The sequence below is a fragment of the Palaemon carinicauda genome, chromosome 30 (assembly GCF_036898095.1).
Source record: "Palaemon carinicauda isolate YSFRI2023 chromosome 30, ASM3689809v2, whole genome shotgun sequence".
Lineage (NCBI taxonomy): Eukaryota > Metazoa > Arthropoda > Malacostraca > Decapoda > Palaemonidae > Palaemon > Palaemon carinicauda.
The window spans coordinates 25,356,625-25,374,770 of NC_090754.1; the positions used below are offsets into that span (position 1 = coordinate 25,356,625).

Below are 18,146 nucleotides of genomic sequence, written 5' to 3' on the forward strand. Positions count from 1 at the left end.
TTTGGTGGTATTGGACTTGTAGTCTTTTATGAAGTCAATTCTCTCCTTTGCATCTCCAAATTTTTTTTGAGTCACTTGGGTGAGAAAATCGATATGGAGGGTTTTTGTTATCCAAGAGGAAGTGAAGACAGTCTTCTGTTGAACATCCTGGGACAGCACTAGAGATGGTTTGAGTCCCAGAACAAGAGGATACCAATTGCTCTTGGACCACTTGGGAGCCAATAGAGCTGCTGCTCCATTGAAAGTTGGCAGCTTGGTCAGGACTTCCATTGGGAGGTTGAATGGTAGAAATAGGTAGATGTGAAATCACTGGTTCCAATCCAAGGATTTCGTATTCGTTCCAGTCGCTTCCGGATCTAAGTTTAGTGCTACACACGGGGGAAGCTTCTTGTTGAAGCTCGTCGCAAAGAGATCTATTTGCAGTTCTGGGACTTGCTCTAGGATGAAACAAAATGATTTTCCATCCAGAGACCATTCTGTTTCCAGAGGCTTGGATCTTGACAGGGCGTCCTCCCTCACACTGAGAACCCCTTCTAGGTGAACTGCTGAGAGATGCCAATTTCTCTGCTTTGCTAAAGTGAGGATGGCTAGAATCACATGGTTACCCTGAGGAGACCTGGAGCCCTGTCTGATGACACAGTGAACTATCGTCCTTCTGTCGATGACTAATTTGATATGTGATTTTGTCTTTGGGTTCAGTCTCTTTAGAGTCAGAAACACTGTTACAGCTTCCAGAATGTTAACATGAAATTTCCGGAATGTGAGTGACTACCGACCCTGTACTTTCTTGTTAGGGGAATATCCCCGCCAAACCTTCTTCCGAGGCATCCATGTCAATTGTCACAAAAGGAGGAGGATACTGCAGACGGATATGTGTCAATAAACTCTTGGCAGTGGACCATGGCTTGAGGTGCTTTTGCAATAAGACTAGGGTTTTGTGGCAGAGAACTCTCCGAGTCTTGGATATCTTTCTTCTCGAGACTCTGTTGGCATCTTTGAGTCTTGCTTTTAAGATTGGGTCTGTCATGGCAACAAACTGCAGAGAACCCAAGACTCTTTCCTGTTGTCGCCTGGTAAGTACTCTTCAGCAAAGTAAGCCCCTGAGAGATTGTGCGATTTCCTTTCTCTTGCCTTGCAGTAGAGAGATGATGTGTGACTTTAGATTCAAGTGAGGTCCTAGCCATTGGAATTCTGAGCTGGAGAGAGCCTGGACATTTTGAGGTTGATTTGAAAACCCAGAGACCATAGGAATTTCATGACTTCTTGAGCTGTCAGAAGACATTCCGACTTCGTTGCAGCCCAAACTAGCCAGTCGTCCAGGTATACCATCACCTGAAGGCCACTATTCCGTAATTTTGGGACGATGGCCTTGACTAGTTTTGTGAAAATCCTTGGAGCTATACTGAGCCCGATGGGCATAGCTCTGAATACGTAGGCCTTTCTTCCCAGTTTGAAACCAAGGTAGGGGGAGAAGCACCAACCTATCGAAAGATGCCAATAGGCGTCTTTAAGATCTATGGAGACTGTGTAGGGCCCCTGGGGTAGTAGGGTCCGTATTTGCGAGACAGCATCTGGAACTTGCCATTCAGAATGAATCTGTTTAGTGGGGACAAGTCCAGAATAGTTCGAAGAGTGTTCGAATCTTTCTTGGGCATACAGAGTAGCTGCCCATGAAAGTTCATGGATTTTGTGTAATGGATGACTCCCTTCCGAAGAAGATTCTTAACATAATCCTCCAAGAATGGGGATGTGGGTTGGAAGAACCTCTTGAACTGGGGTGGTTTCTGTCTCCATTTCCAGCCTGGTCCCTTTGAAACTATGCTGTGAGCCCAAGGTAAAGTCGTCCCCCTATCGGTAGCTCTTCAATGTTTTTGTGAAAGACCTGTTTCTTTAACCGCCTTGCCTCTACTTTCTCGGCCTCTAAACTGAAGGCCCTTTCTAGACCCGTTCCTCTGCCACTCCTTTTTTTACCTCTGACAGGGTGAAAAGTTGTGGTGTCTCTCTCATACACATGGTTGAAGGCTGGAGACTGCGATATATACTTCTAGGGGAACCGTGTACGTAGTCTAGGGGATGGCGGCAATAGAGGCTGTCGTGACATGAAAGGATTTCTTCCCTTAAAGTGTCTTCTAGGAGTCTTGCCCTTAGGGTGAGGTCAGTCTCCAGGGATAAATTTCCTTTTAGAGGACATACCCCACATTTGTATAAGGCTCTTATTTTCTTGAGCCGCTCTGTCCATGATTTCATTAACCAATTTCTTGGGGAAGAGGACTTTCCCCCAGATGTTGAAGTCAATCAGCTTCTTAGGCTCATGCCTGACAGTCACTACGGCTAAGACATGTTCTCTACATGCTCTTCTGGCTAGGTAGAAAGCATGGAGGTCTCTATGGAAAGTAGCCAGGTGACCTTTTGCCAAGATTGAGGAGAGATGAGATTTGGAATAGTTCCCAATCAACATCTCCAAATAGTATTGGAAGGATAAAAGATGCAGATGGTCTTTCTTTAGCTTCCAGTTCTTCCTTCAATAGGGATTCAGGAATTCTAGGCAGCTTTTCATTAAACTGCTTGCCACCGATGTCCTTATCTAGTTTTCCAACAGTAAAAGTGTGTTGGACATCTTCCCAACTGTCCAAGTCATAAGAAAGGGCTAGGGAGACAGGTTTGCACTCCTCTAGCACTGGTAATGGTCTACCCTCCACTACTGCTTTCTTTGCAGCTTCTAAACTTTTAAAGGCGAAGGGAAAGACAGTATCCTTTGGAGCAACAAAGGTGGCCTGCTTCACGCCAAAGGCAGAAAGTTGGGTATTAAAGAATTCAGCTGTTTCTAGCTCATTAACCAAATGAGACTGAACTTTGCTGTGGTCCAGGATGATCGTTTCCTTAGGGATTGTATCAGCCCTAATGGATGCCTCCGAGTTAAGCCTTACATAACAGTAAGGATAACTGTCAATCGAGGGGAAGAATTCTAAGTCGGAGACCAGCTTAGAATCCAAACCTTCTCCGATATATGGAGGTACCCTTCACTTTAAGCAATATGCTCAGCATAACGCCAAGGGTTCTTAACTGAGCTTTCAGGCAGGCTCGAAGCTGGTGGAGCCTTAGATGTAGGTGCCTTCTGCAAAACTTCTATCTTAGCCTCTAGGGACGCTTGGTCATGTGCATGTTTGGCATGTGAATTTTCCAATGAAGCCTTCCTGGATGCCAAAAACTCCATTTGACTTGGAAACAAAGATTTATCCAGTGTAGGAACGGATCGAAGTAGATGCTAGAGCCTGAGATACGGGGATGGGGGAACAACCTGAAGAAGTACTGGCAACTGTACTCACCTGATGTACATCCAGTGACTAAGCAGAGGCTTCCGTGGTCAGTAGGATTCTCTCCCTCTTTGACGTAACAGAAGAAGTTGTTGACATGTTGTCGGCATCTAAGCTCATCACTTGTAGAGCATCCCTAGCTTCAACATCCGCATGATCTGATGGTACTGGCGGGAGTTAAATAGTCGGTAAATTATGACCAAACACAGTGTTCCCCTCGGCCTTGGGAAAGAGGAGGTCCTCAAGTTCCATGGAAGGAAGACAAGGGGCACCTTGTTGCAAACTCTTCAGGAAGGCTGTAACCCAGTGATGAATAGTCTTCTAACTCCGCGCTTTCACATCCTGGGGGACGTTGGTGGCGTGGAAGCCAGTGTCTATTTGGTCCGTGCAAACCTGGAAGTTGGTAGGTTCACAAATTGCAAGAGACAGTCCGCATGTTTCCGGCAAATCTTGTGGCCATAAAGCAACTTGACCCGTCTGGTACAGGTTAATGTCAAACACTCAATTCCATCAGCAACCTGTAAAGAAGGAAAAATTTCAAGGAGTACAAATCATTAAAAAAAAAATTTCAATCTTAGACTAAGTATACATAAAAATTATACAAAAGAAATATGTTTAAAAATATTTCTAGAATAACCATTCCTACCAAATACATTATGGCTAAGGCTACAAAACGATGAAGACTCATGCCAAACAGCTTAGAAATCATTAAAGATTCATGTATAACTATCAATGATAGTGTGGTAGAAATATGGAGGAAAGGGTCACATCAGAAGAACACCATTACCTCCAAAGTCAGTCTATTAGACAAACTAAGGTGGCAAAGTCACTTATCATTCTGCCTAAGCCAGCAACAACTGCCCCCGAAGCAGCAGCAGCCGGGTCTACGGCGGCAGCTATTCCTAGCTACCGTGTCAGCATAAACTGACCTTTCAACACCCCAGGCTTGTCGACACAACGCGGCAGAGGCATTGCCCAGTCGACAAAGAGAGAGGGGACGATCCCATATGGATGAGTCCACAATCAGGGGGAAAGGCACAGGAATGAAAAGCAGCAAATAAGATAATGAGAGCCTTACAAGATGGCCAGGATGCCAAAAATTGAAAATCCAAAGGATATCCTGACAACCAGGCGGGATCAAATCGTCCAACTTCAGAGGATAATGTTCCACAGACATGGAAGAGGGGAAGGAAGTGTAGATGACCCGTACACAACTCACATCCAATGCAAGAAGAACTCAAGCTAACAAGGTAACGCTTGTGCCAAGATAGACTAACCAGGCAAAGGAGTAAGGGCTCTGCAGCAACGATGAGAAGCTGCATACACAGATCAGACAACTACTAAGGCAGCAGAGAAGAACCTCAATGGGTACCAGCTCTTCACCTGGATAGGGTTAGGCCATAGGAAATACTGCAGGCAAGCCTAACCCACCTAGCGGGTGGGGGAAAACTCAAATGCTAGGGTAAGAACACTAGACAAAAGGAACTGTAGTTTCTAGGACAATAAGGGTATGGCCTAACCAGGAAGGGGAAGGGGCAGCATCTAAAGCAGCAGAGAGAATTAATCCAGGGAAGGAAAAAATCTCATCCACCAAGGCCAAACTAGATAGTCTACATGCTATCCCATCTATAAATAGCAATGAATGGTACTTCAGCCACTAGGGAACTGGACTGGGAGGGGAACCAGGTTCCACAGCAGGTAGAAGCACCAGCAGGCACATTGGTGAGGCAGCAGGACAGGAAGGTCCAACTGTAGCATTAGAACAAAAATGGTGTTCTAAGGGGTCTGCAGTAAGAAGGCACAGAGGACAAGTCCTCACAACCAGCCGTTAACCTACCAAAAACTAAGAAGGGAAGCCTAAGAATGGGCAAGGCAGCACAAAAGATCTACCAATCAGCATTAGAACAGGGGTAGTGAGTTCTAATGAATAGACAAGAAGTAGACACGGAGAACAAGTTCCATAGACCTGTGCCACCTGGCTAAACATGTAGGCTAAGTGGAAAGTGAAGACAGTTGCCCTAGGACAACTGTAAAACACTATCCAACTGCCACAAGGACCTTTAGGACTGCAGCTCCCCACTATGAGGCATCAATAGCATGGGATGATGGGTAGCCTTACGAAACCAGAAAGGTTGGGTGAAAGAAGGGGATGGTGCACAAGTACATATTCACCAGTCATGGCAGCCAGCCAAGGTAGAGTTACCTCAAGTCAAGGCTGGTAAAATATGCACATGCAAACACTAGTAAAAAGGGGGTGATACCTCATAATCATACCACAATTGTAAAAGAATATTAGAAAACACATTCTTACAATATTATGACTAAATAACTAAGCATTTCTGACTGATTTGGATACATGATGTACTGGCCACAGGCAATAAAAGGCATACACATCGAATAAAAATGGGGCGGAGATGCGAAATTCTCCAACACACAAGAAAAGGGTACCCAACTTAGTCAATGAGGTAGAAGCCGAAGCATCCATGATCGCAAAATCAACTCTAAAAGCTACGAAAACACGCAAAAAAAAACTCCAAACAACCATCAAGATGGCATCTGCCAAAAGAAATGGTTTTACAGGAAACGTATAAGTTGTAGCACACTGGGATTGGGAGTTGTAACGACTCCCTTGCCCACGTATCCAATCCTATCCCATATCCTTCAAGACAAGGTGAACTCTATTCGGGGAAGGATAGCCGTGGCTTGTTTTAAACACGTCCCTGATGTATACACAATATCTCTCGGGATATTCACTCCAGAGGTTAGAACTCCGTGATAACTCTACAGGTAAAATTCTCTGGTATATCACTCCCAGAAATATTCCAAATAGAAAGCTGCCATTGAGGAACTTCCATAAAGACGACATGGCTCGAGTCCAAAAATAGGAACTAAACTTTGACATTCCACAGTCTAGTCAATTCAAAATAATAAACCAGAGCTACATTTTGTGCACTCAACAGATTAATAATAATATGGTAATATGGTAATATGGGAGGTTGGGCTGTGGCACCCTAGCAGTACCAGCTGAACTCGGCTGAGTCCCTGGTTAGGCTGGAGGAACGTAGAGAGTAGAGGTCCCCTTTTTGTTTTGTTTCTTGTTGTTGTCGGCTACCCCCCAAAATTGGGGGAAGTGCCTTTGGTATATGTATGTATGTATGTAATAATATCTCAACCCATGGATTTGTCTCTATGGTAATATTTTTATTGGCAAATTGACTTTCTTTCTGTTTTACGGTGTTATTAGATTTAGAGTTACCCATTTCTTTTATGCTATAATAACGCCATTTTCCAATTTGTTACTTTATCATTTTACCATTACACACTGTGAGGAAAGAGGAAACTATCTATCCACATGCTGGATCAATGCTGCATCTTCTCCCATGAATGGTTCATTAAAAGTAAAAGGAATCGGTCATTACCATTCATTATGTCTTGTGAATTTTCTTATAATCTTGTCGGTACAATAACTTCTATTTATCTTCTTTTATTTGAAATGTCTGTCTGTCATACTATTGATTTCTATAAATGTCTAATATTTTGCATTTGATTGCTCCTTTTTATTAGGGTTTCCCCTCATTTTCTATCATCAAGTTATGATTTACTTAAATGACCTTTCCGTTTTGATAGTATATTTTGTCTTCAAAACCAAAGAGTATTCTGCCATATTCAGGCAATAGTATCTTGTATTCTGATGATAAACAGATACTGAAAATAAGGAAAATCCATTTAACCCTGGATAGGTACGATGGGTCGTTTGCGACCCCGAGCGTCAAAAAAAAACAGGTTTTTCTCACGTGACTCACCCCCGTGACTGAATTTGTGGGTGATCGACCTGCAGGAGGTGTCTCCCCTACACGCTCTAGTAGTGTCCAGATGTGCATTGCTGTAGCTGTACTCCTTCCCCGATTTCTGAGACGCGTCGGGGTCGAGCGCGACCAAGTTTACCCTTCTAAGGTAATTTGCATAATTATCAAAGTTATTACGTATTATGAAATTGTCGTAGAATGGTTCAACTTGTATAGGTTATCAGTTGTGGAAAGTCTTGGTGGATTGTTTGGCTACCATGTGCATGATTTTTTTTTTAGTTAAAATGTCGTTCATCACCACGAGGACCATTTTACCGCGAGTGCCCCTTTTTAATTTTTTTTCATTTTTTTGCCAAGTCATTTTTCCGTAAGATATTGCCAAATAGTGTCGTAAAACTTTTGCTTGTTTAGTGTTGGAAAGTGTGTCTAGATGATCTGGCTACCCATGCGTGACTTTGTTTTTGTCAGATACGACGTAGTTATTGGTATATTGGGTATTTAACTGCGGTTACCAATTTCTGTTTTTTTTCAATATTTGTAAAAATTACTACGTAGTAAGGAATTGCCGTATATTATTGATTTTTTTTTCATGTTTATGTGTTAGAAAGTGTGCCTTGATGGTTGGGCTAACACGTGCATGTCTTTTTTTTTATCTGAGATGCCGTATATTAGAATGTTGGGCATTTTTCCGCGAGTGCCCCTTTTTATTTGTTTTGCATTTTTTTGCTTAGTCATGTTACCGTAAGGAATTGGAAAGTAGTGTCGCCAAACTTATATTTTTATAGTGTTGGAAAGTGTTTCTAGATGATCTGGCTACCCATGCCTATTTTTTTTTTAGCCAGATATGGCGTATATATAAGTATGTGTTCGATTTTCCTGTGATTGCCATTTTTTCGTTTTTTCCCATTTCTTTCAAAATTACTACGTACTAAGGAACTATCACAGAGTAATGATTCATTTATATGTTTATTTGTCGGAAAATGTGCATTGATGGTTTGCCTAGCACGTGGCTGTAATTTTTTTTTTCTGAAATGTCGTATATTAGAATGGCCATTTTTCCACGAGTGCCCCTTTTTATTTGTTTTGCATTTTTTTGCTTAGTCATGTTACCGTAAGGAATTTGCAAGTAGTGTCGCAAAACTTATAATTTTATAGTGTTGGAAAGTGTTTCTAGATGATCTGGCTACCCATGCCTATCTTTTTTTTTTAGCCAGATATGGCGTATATATAGGTATGTGTTCGATTTTCCTGTGATTGCCATTTTTTCGTTTTTTCCCATTCTTTCAAAATTACTACGTAGTAAGGAACTATCACAGAGTAATGATTCATTTAGATGTTTATTTGTCGGAAAATGTGCCTTGATGGTTTGCCTAGTACGTGGCTGAATTTTTTTTTTCTGAAATGCCGTATATTAGAATGTTAGCCATTTTTCCGCGAATGCCCCTTTTTATTTGTTTTGCATTTTTTTGCTTAGTCATGTTACCGTAAGGAATTGGCAAGTAGTGTCGCAAAACTTATATTTTTATAGTGTTGGAAAGTGTTTCTAGATGATATGGCTACCCATGCCTATCTTTTTTTTAGCCAGATATGGCGTATATATAGGTATGTGTTCGATTTTCCGGTGATTGCCATTTTTTCGTTTTTTCCCAATTCTTTCAAAATTACTACGTACTAAGGAACTATCACAGAGTACTGATTCCTCTAGATGTTTATTTGTCGGAAAATTTTGTTTACTTCTTTTTTGATTGAATATCATCAAATTATTTAGCTAAAATATATTTTACATTTTTTTTTTCGATTTTATTTCCCTTCAAAAAAATTTTTTTGGGTCAGAATTTTAATTTTATAGTCGTAAAATAATCGACAATTATCCAGCAACCCACCATACAATTTTTATGCATATCCAATAATAATTAGATTAGTAAATAACACCTTGAAATTGACATACCCTTCCTACATTTCAAGTGGCAGATTAGGGAGTCTGAGTCAGTGTGGTTGGCGGCCATTTTGTGGACATATCCGAAGCGTAAGTTGCCCTATCTATATATATTCTTGTTCCCTATAGAATTTGTGATATTTTGGTATATTTTTACCTGCATAAATATCATATTATATATTAAATATATGTATTTTTTTACGAAATTTCTAAGTACTCAAAAAATTACCTTTAGATATGGCCCCTGATATAAATGTAATTTACAAAATAATGAAGATTTTTTTACATATTTCTATTTTAGGATAACATATGTTTATTCCCTAAAAAAATTAGCCACTTCCTATTTCATTTGGGTACCCAAAAAAATTCATGAAATTTGGACAAATTTTTTTGGCCAAAAAAAGTTACCCTTTTTTTCTCATTTCAGATCTTCACCTCCATGGGTCTGACTTCATCCAAAATACATCAAGATGTGTCCTAAACATTCAAGAATAAATTCCTAAAAGGATTTGTGTATATATGTATAAACTTTTTTTTTATGAATTTTTATGTCAGGTCTTTTTTTTTCTACTTAATTTTTTAAAATATTTATAATAAATAGTTTTTCTGCAGATGAGTAGTATTTATCTTTACAGTTGTTTTAAGCATTCATTGAAGTTTTTTTTGGCAAAAGAAAAAAGGAGGTTACTGCAAAAACTGATTTTTCAAGAATTTTTTTTGGCCTCGGGGTCGTTCGCGTCCGAGTATACCCTTAAAGGGGTGTCCGAGGAGCGTACCTATCCAGGGTTAATATTCCAATTAAGTGTTATGAATACAGTATTCCCTTGCCATATTGCCGGTTGTTTTGCAGACTCAGTGCATTGCAGTTTTTAAATATATATATATACATATATATATATATAATATATATATATATATATATATATATATAAATATATGTGTGTGTGTGTGTTTAATCTTGCGTAAGATACAAAAAAAGGGTAAATTCCGAAATAAAGAGTGAGTTGCGATAGAACACCTTGTCATTATTCCCTTGAGATCTTATATGACACGTTATTGGTAGACAGGCAGGAGTCCCCCAATGAGAGCATGGTGATTTGTATCCTGGGAGCCGATTGGTTATGTTGTAAGAAGGTAGAAGTTTTGCGGCAATCCGACACCATTACAACATCGAGTCAACCATTCACTACATTAAGAATGATGAGAATATCATAGTAATCATTCAAGCCCAGCAACATCTTCAACGGTGAGTAGAACCTCAAAAAGAGAGAGAGAGAGAGAGAGAGAGAGAAAGAGAGAGAGAGAGAAAGAGAGAGAGAGAGAGAGAGAGAGAGAGAGAGAGCAACAACATCTTCAACGGTGAGTAGAACCTCAAAGAGAGAGAGAGAGAGAGAGAGAGAGAGAGAGCAACAACATCTTCAACGGTGAGTAGAACCTCAAAAAGAGAGAGAGAGAGAGAGAGAGAGAGAGAGAGAGAGCAACAACATCTTCAACGGTGAGTAGAACCTCAAAAAGAGAGAGAGAGAGAGAGAGAGAGAGAGCAACAACATCTTCAACGGTGAGTAGAACCTCAAAGAGAGAGAGAGAGAGAGAGAGAGAGAGAGAGAGCAACAACATCTTCAACGGTGAGTAGAACCTCAAAGAGAGAGAGAGAGAGAGAGAGAGAGCAACAACATCTTCACGGTGAGTTAGAACCTCAAAAAGAGAGAGAGAGAGAGAGAGAGAGAGAGAGAGAGCAACAACATCTTCAACGGTGAGTAGAACCTCAAAAGAGAGAGAGAGAGAGAGAGAGAGAGAGAGAGAGAGCATCTTCAACGGTGAGTAGAACCTCAAAAAGAGAGAGAGAGAGAGAGAGAGAGAGAGCAACAACATCTTCAACGGTGAGTAGAACCTCAAAAAGAGAGAGAGAGGAGAGAGAGAGAGAGGAGAGAGAGCAACAACATCTTCAACGGTGAGTAGAACCTCAAAAAGAGAGAGAGAGAGAGAGAGATAGAGAGCAACAACATCTTCAACGGTGAGTAGAACCTCAAAAAGAGAGAGAGAGAGAGAGAGAGAAAGAGGAGAGAGAGAAGAGAGAGAGAGAGAGAGAGAGAGAGAGCAACAACATCTTCAACGGTGAGTAGAACCTCAAAAAGAGAGAGAGAGAGAGAGAGAGAGAGAGAGAGAGAGAGAGAGCGTACAATTAAAACTGCTTTATGATTGAATACTGTAACTTATAATGTTTACTGTAACTACTTATATCCTTTTTACTGTATGTTATGTTCATAAAGAAAAAATTTCTATAAATACGAAAGTGTTTTCTGTATAATACTATAAAAGTGTGGGGTAAAGATGATACAGATATAGGGTGGTCTCATATTAGAATGGGGAGGTTTATATAGGTTTAAAATATACATAAATAATAAGATAAACAGGGCGTTGCTATTTCGCGGATTTTCACCTATCACGGGGGGACCCAGATCTAATTACCACTGATAGATGAGGGAATACTGTACTTTCCATGGGAAAAAAACATGAAAATATGGATAGATGATAAATTAAGTAGCTGCAGATCATTCTATTTTTGTAAACCATGTATATCTCTACCACATTTCTCTCTGCCTACACTACACAATCATTTTCAAATGTCTATAAATTAACGCAAAAACAAATACATCTAATTAGAAGTGTACTAGTGCATTAGTATGAAATATAATCTCCAGAAGGGTCCAAAATCCTTTTAGTATATTATGTCATATTGGATTTCCTGTTCTAGTCTTAACAGTTAAGTCTTCGGTGACCTCACAGCAACATAACCCATGAAATCCTAAGTATATGTAAGTTGTGAATGAAAACAGAAGGAAATATGATTGCCTGTTTGTTCCATACCACATCACCACTAGGTAACACATGCAACAAATTTAGTGTATTTATGGGATATCAATCATGGACAAAATGCAGGCTATTAATTCTATCAAGTAAGATTTCATGTCTAAACAGGAGGATGTAGACACAGATCCAAGTGCTTTTCTCTGAAAGTTCTGCAAGTGCCAAATACTAATTTCTTACTGCAGATAACAAATTCTATATCAATACCTTACAAGATAAATGGAACAAAATTTATATCATTACCTTACAAGATAAATGAAACAATCTATCAGCTCTTATTTCTGATATTTTTATATATAAAAAAATGGGATCAATAATCCTGGCAGTATTTCCAGGTGCATTTTTAGACGGTCCTGCCTGTTGTATGGTTGAAGACGGCTGAAGTTTGCGTGCTGGAAAAGCGCTGAAATTGTCTCTTTTCCATTCTCTTAAGGATTTAACTTTATCTTTATCACTATCTGAAATGAAAATTTATTAAAAATGAGGGAAGTTGAGCACAAAATTTACAAATATATGTACTAAGCAAATAGAAATATGATTATCCAACTACAATCAATAATTTCCATACTTAACTTGGAACAAAACAAGCTATTAAGTGAAGTGATCAATTTGACAATCATTAAATAAAACCAATAAAGAAAATGCTTTCCAACCTCCCATTGTAACCCACTGCCCCCCACCCCTTTCAACCTTATTGCCAAAACATTTCCCAGTCAGCAGTGAAGGAGATACAGCCAAGCTCATAACGTTAAGATCAGCCCGGGGAAAAGATATAAACAATGCCTCAGATTCAAGTGAATCATAATTGAGTTCAGTGAACATAAAGGTGGATCTATGGATATATATTAACAACTTAAAATTACATTTTACTTCAAAATGAGATACTTGTACTATTAATATCAGTATATACCCAACCATTTTGTTATTCTTCTACATTGAAACCAATTTATCCTTTGAAATCTAAGAGATGAGGGATTACAGGTCTTATTAGTGTAAAATGCATAAAAAATGTAAAAGATCTCTCTCTCTGTCTCTCTCTTCTTTCTTTTGTATGGTAACTGTCCCTTAACACCATCTATAGTGAGAAATATCACAAAGTAAGAAATAAATTAACATGGATATGAATGCGTTGTGGTGGTTTGGCCATGTAGAGAGAATGGAAAATGGCTCTCTCTCTCTCTCTCTCTCTCTCTCTCTCTCTCTCTCTCTCTCTCTCTTGTATGCTAACTGTCCCTTAAACACCATCTATAGTGAGAAATATCACAAAGTAAGAAATGAATTAGCATGGATATGAATGCGTTGTGGTGGTTTGGCCATGTAGAGAGAATGGAAAATGGCCGTCTTGTGAAGAAGGTGATGAATGCAAGAGTTTTTACAAGAGGAAGCCCAAGGTTTCGGTGTAGAGATGGTGTGGAAAAAGCTCTAAGTGATAGAAGAATAGATGTGAGAGAAGCAAAAGATCGTGCTAGAAATTGGAATGAATGGCAAGCGATTGTGACTCAGTTTCGATAAGCCCTGCTGCTTACTCTGGTCAACTTGGTGACTGCTGAAGTAGCAGCAGTAGGGGCATCCAGAATCTGTGAAGAACAACAATTCCTGGGGGGTTGAGGAGGTCTACTCCCTTGAGCAGATTGGTGTCTGACACCCACCAACTCAGGTCTTTCTTCTGCTCTGACCTACCGACACCAAGGTGTTTAAAGGCTCTAAGTGCTTGAGGGTTCTGGTGTACTTACAAACCTTTTGTAATAAAGTGAAAAAAACCCATGTCCCGATGTCTCATTATCCGTCAACATGGAACATATTGGAGTCATGTGTAAAAATACGCCTGTTTGTGTATGCTGTGAGCAAAGTTGTTCTTTCATCCGGTAAAATAAAAGTTCAAGATGGCTGGATACACAAGGACTAACATAGCAGACGCTGCTGCTACAGGAGATGAGAACGAAGGAGCACTGGGATATAGCGTTCCCGATGAAGAATATAGACAGGAAATTAGAACGCAAAAATTGGAAAATAAGTTAGAAAACTTAGAACAGTTAATGAACAGAGTCTTGGTTGAACAAGAAGAGGAGCGACACGCAACCACCGCATATCTGACGTACGTAAACGAAGTCCAAAACCCAAACAAGTGAAAGTACACATGCACAGCCGAGTAAAGATACGCAAATCGTAGTTCGAAAGTTACAAGAACTCCAGGCAAGTGTTAGGCCTTTTGATGATCAACGGCCTAACGAATGGTTTCAATCAACTGAAGTGTTTTTGAGAGACTTTGAGGTAGCCACATATGGGTGGTCAGAAAGAGAAAAAGCTATTCAAGTAATTAGATTGCTAAAAGATGCTCCTGGAATGAAGGTAATGTGTTGGCCACAAGACAGTTTAAGAAGTTATACTGAAATAAAACGTTTGATTGAGAAGTATGCCTTACCTGATGCGAGAAAGGGGACAAGAAAATTACAAACCCAAAATTCAGGAAGAGGAATCTTTTTAATTTTGCAACTCGCATTTTTCGGGATTGCGATTCGTTTGCTACCCGGAGTGCCAATCTCCCAGAAGGTGATAAAAAAGCAATTGCCAATAAACATATTTGCATATTAGTAAACCAGTATTTATGTGGTTATTTGTTCGATGACAATCCCTCGTTAGCAGATGTAGTGAGCGCGATACAAAACATTTTAGACAGTTTACCAGAAGAAAAAATGACTGGGAATAACTAGCCCAATTCTGAAAAGTTGGCAGCCATGAGAGAAACTCATCCCCCAAAGCGGGGTAAGAGAGAATGCAGTCAGCAGGTTAGAAGAGTCTTCAGATGCTGGCTGTATGGGGGAGAGGGGCGCCGACGAGTGGAATGCCCCACCCAAGGATCCCCCCCGTTACACTTGTCAAGCCTACAGCCATCTATCTCGAAAGTGCACAGCAAAAAATGCTGAGGGCGGGCAGGTGGGCTGTGGCACATGCACACCTCCCCTGTCAACATACAAGGAAAAGGAAACAGAGGAAAGGGGAGCAAGGGAGTTCGATGCCTCCCCCGCACGACATCACAAGCAGCAGCCGAGGAACTCCCATCGACGACGGAGTTAGAGCAGGCATTGGGACCTAACCCCAGCAGCGGCATTGCAGCTGAGGTCATTGGGCCGTGCCCCTATATTGTTATGGCCGGTTAGGAATGTTAGCAGTTAGGATTGACCTGCCAGATAAATCCATTCGAGCGCTGATCGACACAGGAGCTAGCGTTTCCCTGATTGAAAAAAAATTCTCCTCAAACACACTACAGTCAGAGCCTTCCATCGTCCTCGACACACCAGGAGGAAATAAAGTGCACATAAACCATACAAAGATCGCCAACTTTAAGGTGGGATCTGTAAAGTTTACACATGATTTTTTTTTTTTTTGCCCACCTTGGGAATTCCAGAAATCGAGCATATCTTAAGAATAGATTTCATTTCATGTAATCAAATATGCATTTTTGGGGAAAACATATAATAACAGTAAATGCAGGAGGGCATATTTTGCCGATACAAAGTCATGAGAGAGTAAGTGCTTGTACGGGCTCGGAGAGACATTCAAGTAAAGTAACAGCTGTACCTGAGAGAGGAGAAGTGTTATCTCCCCAGACAATTACAAGCATATCAGTGACCCCATGTCACCCTCTTCTGGAAAGAACCAGCGTCGTTGTTAAACCCCATGACAATTGGGACCATATGATTTTAGAGGGCTTATCGGAAATAAAAGAGAACAGAGCTGATATAATGATAGTTAATTTGTCAATTAAAAGAGTTGTGTTAGGAAGTGATTCTATGTGTGAATTAGAGTTATGTGAAATTGCTAATAATGGGATGCTGGAAGCCACAACTCAGCCCACACAGATGAACAGTATATATATATATATATATATATATATACACACACAGAAGCTGTTAACATAAAAATGAATTCCAAGTGGATATTCTCAAGATAAAATTCGGTATTAAATGCCATTCGTGGATGATATTTACATTGATTGAAATCCCGAGTGTTAGTGATATACATTTATCATAAAATAACGTATTGTAAATTCACAATTCAGCCATCATGACGGAGTTGGGTTTATTTCGAGCCTATGAACAGATTCCTGAATTCGACAGGAATATGTACGGGGACTTGTCATAAACTTATATCTCTCTTGATGGGTCAGTTGGTAGAGTCCTCGCAGGTATGGTTTCTGGCCGAATAGGTAGGGGTTCGAATCTCTACCCGGCCAGAAGCTGTTACCATAAAATGAATTCCAAGTGGATATATATTCCAAAGAGAATTCGGTATTAAATGCCATTCGTGGGTGATATTTACATATATATACATATATATATATTTTTGGGCTCAAGCCATGGCGTCCTGATGGAAGGTTCCTTATTGGTAGCTTCCTTGGGTATATTACTACTAAGATATTCCCAGAAAATTTAACCACAGGTTATCACAGAATTCTAACTTCTGGAGCGAGTATCCTAAAGGTTTCCCTTTAAGACATCGTATATCAACAGGGGACGCATGTATTAACGCGCCACATAGCTATCTGCACCCCACATAGAGTTAACACTTCGATATGGAGGGGCGGAGAATAGCTGGGGAGCCGTTCCACAGCTATACTCGTCAGTGGCTACTTTTGGTACTCGAAACGTAAACAAACGGGCGCCATTGCTAAATGACGTCACGTCCGTCCTCATCCTTCTTTTAGTAGCTTGCCTTGCTAATACGGATTTTCCCTTGTGCTTTTTCATCGGCTTGCATCTTTGTAATGTCGCTACCTTCAGCCTCGCCTTCTTCTAGAAAGTTGAGTACCAGGTCCCAGTATTTTTTAAATAAGCTCTAACCGTAAAGTAACTTATACTTTTCGAGATATTTCATGTTTTCTGGCAGAGCTGTGCTACTACCGGACCCGCCATTTTATGGCGTCGCTGTTCCCCTGCATGCCTTATTTAGCTAGCCTGAACAGCTTATTCCGGCCTTTTGACTAATTGATACTATTAGTTATTTAGTCTTCATAGCTAGGAACTTCATACATTGTGTTTTGACGCTTTTTTATCGGTCATCGCCTGACCCCCATACTAGATCGCTAGCTTAGCCCCTAGGCTAGAGCGCCTATCACCAGTGTTCATGCATGATATATTCCAGTGATCCTAGGTTAAGTTAGGAAGATAGTGGCATTATTTTATGATACTGTTTACTGTGATGCAAGTGTTTTCGCCTTCGGGGACCATATAGGGGATCGGTTTGATAGTGTGCCTTTCTAACCTAACCTAAATGTAGGACCCCTATATGCTCCCTTCACCCCCTGCCTTAGGGCATTCCCTCTGTGTGGCCATGCTCCCCCTACCACGTAAGGGGATCAAGTCCGTATCAGAGTATTTATCGCTTCTCTGTCCTCCCTAAGGGAATGATCCCCCCTTAGGGTTGTGTCCGAGAAAGAGGAACGGCCTGTCCTTCCTCAGTTGCTGAGGTTAGGTTACCTGACCTTCCTTGCAATTTGCGATATGTCTTCCAGCCTACCTAGCTTAGGGTTTAACATCCCTTCTCTAGGTTAGGCCTCGGGGGGGGGGGGGGGGGGGGGGGGGGGGGGGGGGGGGGGGGGGGGCTAGTTCTGTACTTTGCTTGAAACGGTACCCATGCACCGTTCTCAGCCAAGTGGCCTACCCTAGGCTAGGGAGCGTCCTCCCTTCCTTAGGGTGGAGTGACAGGGCTATCTTGAGTCCCTGTGGCAGTCCGCTCTGGTACATATACCCTTCATAGCGTCCTATGGGGTTAGCCACTGGAAGCGTTTTGTCCGCAGGGGTTCTCCCCCCTCTTGGGTGTTCCCTGGCCCTCACTTGGGCTACTCTGGCACCCGGCCGCCTGCCGGCCCCCTGCCATTGGGTGATAGGGCTAGCCTCTATCATGGGTACACTCATTCAGGTGGGATGCTATAGGGGTTCGTATCCTTACCCCTCCATCCCTCCTTCTGTCTCTCTTCCTGTCCTGGTGCCGGTCCCTTGCCGCCTCTACTGCCGTCGATACCGCCCCCCCCCCCCCCCTTTGGTGACACATTCCTAGTATCCTCCCTAGTCGACAGCCTTCCGTCGGTGTGTAGCCGATGGCCTACCCTTACTCTACCTAGCTTCGGTCGTTCCTTATCGTATGACCTTGTCACCAAGCCGGCCTCCGCCTCCCGCCGGCGTGCCGCCAACCTGGCATTACACCTGACTTCTCTATGTGTCT

General features: G+C 41.3%; 1 protein-coding gene across 5 annotated transcripts in view; it reads right to left on the minus strand.

Annotated features, from left to right (window-relative positions):
• Window positions 1-18,146, minus strand: part of LOC137622931 (uncharacterized) — a 615,385-nt gene that overhangs the window by 387,487 nt on the left and 209,752 nt on the right. For all 5 annotated transcript variants that reach the window (XM_068353504.1, XM_068353501.1, XM_068353500.1 and 2 more), the window contains one exon: window positions 12,168-12,382. In XM_068353504.1, the coding sequence (XP_068209605.1) occupies window positions 12,168-12,382 (215 nt within the window). The remainder of the gene's footprint in view (window positions 1-12,167; window positions 12,383-18,146) is intronic.